This window comes from Lathyrus oleraceus, chromosome 2 (assembly GCF_024323335.1).
Source record: "Lathyrus oleraceus cultivar Zhongwan6 chromosome 2, CAAS_Psat_ZW6_1.0, whole genome shotgun sequence".
NCBI classification, from domain to species: Eukaryota; Viridiplantae; Streptophyta; class Magnoliopsida; order Fabales; family Fabaceae; genus Lathyrus; species Lathyrus oleraceus.
This window is the reverse complement of record NC_066580.1, coordinates 25,646,089-25,653,022: the sequence shown is the minus strand read 5'-3', so window position 1 is coordinate 25,653,022 and position 6,934 is coordinate 25,646,089. Positions and strand designations below refer to the sequence as shown.

Genomic DNA, 6,934 nt, shown 5'->3' with positions numbered 1-6,934 from the left:
TAGATGTCGATGGTAACGTAGTGCGGGGCCCCGATAAGCTTTTCTCGTGTGGGTCGGTACGAAGATCTCACCCAGAAGAGGCTCATTTGAGGGAGTTGACGACTGACAAGCTTTTTCCGTAAGCGGCAAACAGCCAAATGAATCGATGACTCTGAGGTCCCTATCTAACCACTAGACTACGATCGGTGAAATCCCCATTGTGAGTAAGCAATCCGAGCTATCCTCCATCCGTATCTCGAACCCGTGATACCATGCCAACTTGTGTGTTCGACTCGTGAGAACCATGCTTGTGTATCATTCATTCACTCACTCACTCATGCATTCATGCATCATAAAAATATTCAAATACAATATTCATGCATCATTCTGCATGTCATCAAACAAAAGCCAGAAAACTTACCATTTGGCCCTTCTATCCAGAATTATCCACAGTCAAGTTGACTTCCCGACATTCATACTACACGCGCAATAATCAGAAATTGCTCATGGATCAGTTGGAGCAGAATCAAGCTACTATGAGGGAGGATATGACCACTGTGAAGGCTCGGATGGGTCAACTCGTTGAAGCCCTACAAGCTTTGGCTAGGGGACAAGAGGAAATACGTCAGGCTAATCTGAGAACCTCTACTGCCAACCCTGCTGTTGTGACTATACCGGTGAATCCACCAGGAAGAGCTGGTACGCCTGTTGTAGCTCAGCCACCTCCCGATAGAGGTCCAGTATACCAGAATGCTAATCAGACGTTCAATATCCCCACCAATGGGAGATTTCAACCTGAGATTGACGAACAACATGATGCTTTCTTCACTACAACGGCTGACTCAGTTTATGAAGCTTTTGGTCCTTCTCCTGCTGACATCGAAAGGAGATTTCAAATGATGGAGGAGAGATTCAAGGCGATGCAAGGTCCTGATATCTTTGGGTTGGATGCTGCTGACATGTGCCTAGTGCCAGACGTGAAAATTCCCCCTAAGTTCAAAGTCCCGAGCTTTGAAAAGTATCAAGGGGTCACTTGTCCAAAGACCCACATCCGAGCTTTCTGCAGAAAGATGGCCGCTCATTCTAGTGACGAGAAACTCTTAATGCACTTTTTCTAGGACAGTCTTAGTGGAGCTTCTCTGGAATGGTATATGCAGCTCGAGCGCACGCATATACGAACTTGGAAGGAACTTGCTGAAGCCTTCTTGAAGCATTGTCAATATAACTCAGACATGGCTCCCAATCGGACTCAACTCTAAAGCCTTTCTCAGGAGCCGGATGAATCGTTCAAAGAGTATGCTCAACGATAGAGAGACTTGGCTGCCAGGGTTCAACCTCTTTTTCTTGAAAGAGAGCTGATAAACATGTCTGTGGATACCCTTCAAGGACCGTATTTTGAAAAAATTATTTGGAGTACCACCTCAGGATTCTCAGACTTGGTCATTGCTGGCGAGCGAATTGAGAATGGCTTGAAGATCGGCAAGATACAAGACACAACAACTGCGGCTAATGGAGCAAAGAAGCCTCATTTCGGATTCTCAAAGAAGAAGGAAGGAGAGACCAATGTTATCGCTCAAGGGGGAGATGGAGGTTACCAAATGCCATACTATCCAATGGCAGTAGTAACACCTAACCCGTATCCGTAGCCAGCGTATGTCATTCCAAGTGGTCCTCCAGCGATGCAATATCAGCAACCCTATGCTCCTTAGCAACCTGTTGCCCCGCAACAACAAAACTACTATCAGCAGGGTAGACAAGGACCAAGGAGGCCTCCTAGAAGGTTTGATCCAATTCCCATGCCGTATGGACTTCTGGTAGCTTACTTGCTCAAAGATTCACAGGTCCAGCTGAGAGAAGCTAAGGCTCCACCAGTACCTCTTCCTCTCGGGTATGACATGAATGTCAGCTGTGAGTATCACTCTGGGACGCGGGGGAACTCGATCGAGAATTGCAATATCTTCAAGCACAAAGTACAAGACTTGATTGACTCAAAAGCAATATCGTTCAAGCCAGTTGTTCCTAACAACCCCGTGCAGGCAAGTACATCTGCAACGCCATTGTCAGAACAGCAGTGGATCTGAAAGATCTGTATCTATGGAATTGTCTCGTCAGCTCCTCCAGAACCAAGACCCCAAGCAGTGGGAGAATAAAGCGGATCAGTCCAGCAATCTTTGGTTCAATCATTCATGTGTGATTTTCTTGATTGTCATTTGTAACATTCATTTGTAATAAACTCGTTTGTTTTTGAATAATAATGACATTGGAATGAATATGCATGTTTTGAATAAACCCATTCGTGTCCACTCATACTTTATTTTATCAATATTCAAATGTTGGTTTTTTGGAGGAGGATGATGTAATTAAAAACACGAAACGATTTCACTGCTCGTACGCTTTTGAATAAAACTTGCTGATGATGTAAGGCATTGTTTCAAATCCCAAACACCGGAGATATAAGGAAGATAATCCCTAGTCAACCCTTTCGAGCCAAGGAGTAGGAGTTTCTTTCTTAAATATAAAACCCTTAATCTTAAACTGGGGCAGGGTAGTTGTCAGTCAGTTTGACCAAGCGTTCAAATTTCAAAAGAGGAGTGTCCTATCAGAGGATCAACCATATCTTATCCCTCACAAGAGGTAAAAAAAACACCAAATTCCAAATGGTTGTCCCTCACCCACAGAGGTACGAGGTGGTCACAACCCATTCAAATCAATGGACATATGTCACACGATTTGTTTCAGCAAAAAGAAACAAAGAAGGAAAACAAAAACAAAAAAGAAAGAAAGCCCGCTAAGTTAAAAAAACTCAAAAATGAGTGACTTAGGCGAAAATTAGGGCATCCATGTGGATTGTAAATCTGAACCAATCCAGCAAAAATAAGGAAACAAAAAAAATGAATCTGCAAAAGAGGAATCAAAAGAAAATCCTCAGCAAGAACAAATTTGTGTGGCCACAAACCAAACAGAAGGTGCATGACCGCCACACCAAGAACCTCTGGGGTTCATTAACTTTCACTCCTAAATCCCTTTTGGACGAAGAGCGTTTGTTTCAAACTAGCCGAACGTAGGACTGGAGAACATCATGAAGAGCGGGTGGGTTAGGAGAGGTTCGAGCCTTATATCCTTTCTTTCTAAAACCATGAACCAGACCACATTACAACCCTCAAAAGACCTAATTGAAGCAAAGGTTTATTTCGAAGGTATACTATAGTCAGAATGATCGTGTTAAAACTAACTCCTCATCAATTTACTCATACGTGTTGATATTGATATGTGACATTCGTTATCAATGATGCATTCATTAAATGTCAGAATTTCAGTGAGCATGTTTGGATTTCAAAATTGCATAAAGATGACATTGCATTATCATTTCAAAAATGAACTTGTCTTACTCATGAGTAAGCATCTGGCATCAAGAGATTCGCCATAATGAGCTTGAATTGAGGAACTTAATGATCTCAAAAGTGTAGAACGCCTGAGACCTCCGTTGAGTAGGGGCAAGCCACTTCTCTTGATCACATCAGTCAGAATGTCTGAAGACTCTGTCGAGCAGAAAGACAAACCATTTTGAAATCTCGTCGATCAGAGGCAGTCATGTCGAGAAATCTCTACAAGATTCAGTTAACTTGAAGTAGTCAAGTCGAGATTCGATCAATCTCTTTGAAGATCAGTGAATCAGGGGCATTCCCTCAAAGATCAGCCAACCAGAGGCAAAGTTACTTCAAGGCTCGTAATAGGCTAGGCTACCCCGATAGCACAAGAAGTCAATCTCCCTGAAATGGTTAATCAGAGGAATACGGTTCCCAGACACTAGGGCAGATCCGATGGTGACAATCCACGATGAAGTTGCTTTTTAACCTACGATTAGGGCAATCCTTGCAGATACCCAACAACTTGGGGCAAGACGATCCAAAGAGAGGAAGGTTCTCTCCCTACCTGTGGAAGCATTTCAGATTCAGCCTAGGGCATCCAAAGGTCTGCGTCAGATTCATCCTCCAGCAATATCAAGAAGTCAGATGGCGGGAAGTCATGCAAGATGCAACCCACCCTCCATAAATCAAAAGCCTTGCAATCCAAGCAAAAAACTTCCTCATCATTCATTGCATTGTACCCAAGATCGAGGCATCCGTAGATCCTCACATCATTGTATCAACCTGTCATGAATAATTCATATCATCACATTCATACATATCATCCAGCACAATTCTCTCTAACAAGGAAGAATCAAGCCCAAAGCTCTCTTGGCACTATTCAATGGCCCATTTTTGTTGGCATCTTTCCATAATCCACCCCATTGGCATTACACAATAGCAAATAAATGACCTTTTTGACCTTTGTAAAGCTCCTAGTCAGCAACCCCGACAGGATTGTTCAAAGTCATTCCTTTTTCGCTTACCTGCCGTAAACTTGTTGCCTCCTTCAGGGAGATGATTTCATTGAGATAACTCTCCTTTCGTGAGTTTATTTCGTTGCTTGGTGCACGAAATCACGTCTCCCCCTCATCGCCTTTTGCACGAGAAGGGTTGTCTCTGTCAAGACATTGCCTTTTGATTTGTTTCAAAATACCCAATGTAGGTTTGGTGAGTCCTGGGAAGGGTAGCCATGTTTCGAAAACTTCATCCCCGTCATTGTGCCTGTGGGACCCCCTGAGGTTTTCGTATCCACAGCAAAGTGCCCAATTGACATAGCCTGCCAAAGCCCAGACCTTGTTTGGCAAACATCTTGCAAAGTCCAATTCTCATTGGCAAAACCCCACCTCTCAAATTTGGAACACCAATCAAGCAGTAATCGTCAGTGTCTATCACTTTTTTCAATACCTATCGGTGTTGATTTCCCTTCGCTCGTCAGTGTCTATCACTTTTTTCGATATCCGTTAGGTGTTGATATCTCTTCCCCAACCGCAGAGTTGTAGATAATCACCTTTCACTCAGTTTTAGATTCCATTACCTCTAACCCCAGAGTTGAGAGACTATCCTATACCCAACCTCAGAGTTGATGTCAGTTCCCACTCCAACCTCAGAGTTGTTACTTCTTCCTTCTTTCCAGCCTCAGAGTTGTTGTCTATTTCCCTTGTTCCCAACCCCAGAGTTGTCGTCTATCACTTTCATATCGATCTCAGAGTTGTGTGTTTCCCCTTTCCAACCTCAGAGTTGTATGTTTCCTTTTTCCAACTACAGTGTTGTCGTCCTTTTTTCCAACCGCAGTGTTGCCAACCGCAGTGTTGTCGTCCCCTTTTTCCAACCACAGTGTTGTCGCCCCTTTTTTCAACCGCAGTGTTGCCAACCACAGTGTTGTCGCCCATTTTCCAACCGCAGTGTTGCCGCCCTTTTTCCAACCGCAGTGTTGTAGCCCCCTTTTCAACCTCAGTGTTATCGCCCTTTCCAACCTCAGTGTTGTCGCCCTTTTCAACCTTAGAATTGTCATTGCTTATCGTATCACCTCAACCTCAGAGTTGTATGTTGTCTTTCCTTATCCCGACCTCAGAGTTGTTGTTCCTTTTCCAACCTCAGAGTTGTTGTTAGAGTCGTTGTTTACCGTTTATTCTCCCAATCTCAGAGTTGAGTATCTGCTTGTTTCCAACCTCGAAGTTGATGTTTACCATTTTTCACTCCCGGCCTCAGAGTTGAGTAGTTACATTTTTCTAACTTCGGAGTCGGTGTATCTCTTCCAAGCCTCAGAGCTTAGGACCTACTTTTTCCCAACCTTAGGGTTGACGATCACCTTTTTTTTCGGCCTCAGAGTTGAGTACCTACCTTTTTACACTTCAGAGTGAATGTACCGTGTTACCCCCAACCTCATAATTGTATGTGAAATTCTGGTATCAGATATAAGATGTCGAGGGTAATATCACGACACTGATATCTGCTAATACACAATGGATAAAATAAACAGAATGGTAAAGCGGATAACACAAGCAATTGTTAACCCAGTTCGGTGCAACTCACCTACGTCTGGGGGCTACCAAGCCAGGAAGGAAATTCACTATAATAGAATTATTTCAAAGACTATCTGTACACTTCACCAAGTTATAGTCTTTCTCACCTAATCTCTACCCGTGCAATTTCTACCTAAGCACTCTTAGATATGAGAATCCACTCACTTCCCTTACAATCACACATCCGTGATTTTAAACAACAATCCCTTGTGAAAAGAAAATACTTTTCAATTACAAACTCTTGATTTTACTTCACAGTTTCAATCAAGAAGACACACTCTTGATCTTGCTTCAAAGCTTTGATCAAGAAGAGAAATCAGTCCAATTCAATCATCAATGGATGACTTGAATAACCTACAGACACAAACCCTAGCTCTCTCTCTAAATTTCGCTCAGTCTTGGTTGTGTGTTCAAACAGGTTTTCTGAGTCCCTTTTTATAGAAACATTGGACAGCTTGAAAACCCTAAATATATTTTCCAAACAAATCTTTTCATATCAGCTGTAAAGATCTCCTTGGAAAATAAACAAATCTGGTTGAAATCCCTGAAAGAATGCGCCAGCTAGCCATATCTTCAATCAACCAATGATTGCCATTAATTGTGCAATCACAAAACACCAGACATTCATACTGAATGTTCTGTGTACAGGATATCATGACATCGGGTCTGACATCTGGAAAAATCCTGCATAATCCAATTTCCTTTTATAGCAGGTACAACCATATCAGATACCATGACATTGTGTATGTCATCTGAAATAATCATGCATGAACATGTCTTCCAATTAAGCTCCAGCAGGTACATCCAATATCAGACGCCTTAGCATTGTAAGTGGCATTCTGAAACAATCATGCTTGCACATATTCTTTAACTCCAGCAGGTACATAAGATATCTTATGTTAAGACATCACACATGACATCTTGTGAACACTCTTTGTTTTACCAAAATTGCTGCCAACACTTAGAATCAATAAACTCCCCCTTTGGCAAATTTTGGCTAAAACATATATCTGTCCTTTTTGT

The 6,934-nt window shown here is 42.5% G+C and overlaps 1 protein-coding gene across 1 annotated transcript; it reads left to right on the top strand.

The window, feature by feature from the left end:
- Positions 1 to 485: 485 nt before the first annotated feature.
- On the top strand, positions 486 to 1,097 carry LOC127121724 (uncharacterized). Its single transcript, XM_051052170.1, has one exon. The coding sequence runs from the start codon at positions 486 to 488 to the stop codon at positions 1,095 to 1,097; it is 612 nt and encodes a 203-aa protein (XP_050908127.1).
- Positions 1,098 to 6,934: the final 5,837 nt, after the last annotated feature.

What these genes read in the sequence shown, in the direction of transcription:
- LOC127121724 (XM_051052170.1), top strand. Translation starts at nt 486, where the DNA reads ATGGATCAGTTGGAGCAGAATCAAGCTACTATGAGGGAGGATATGACC.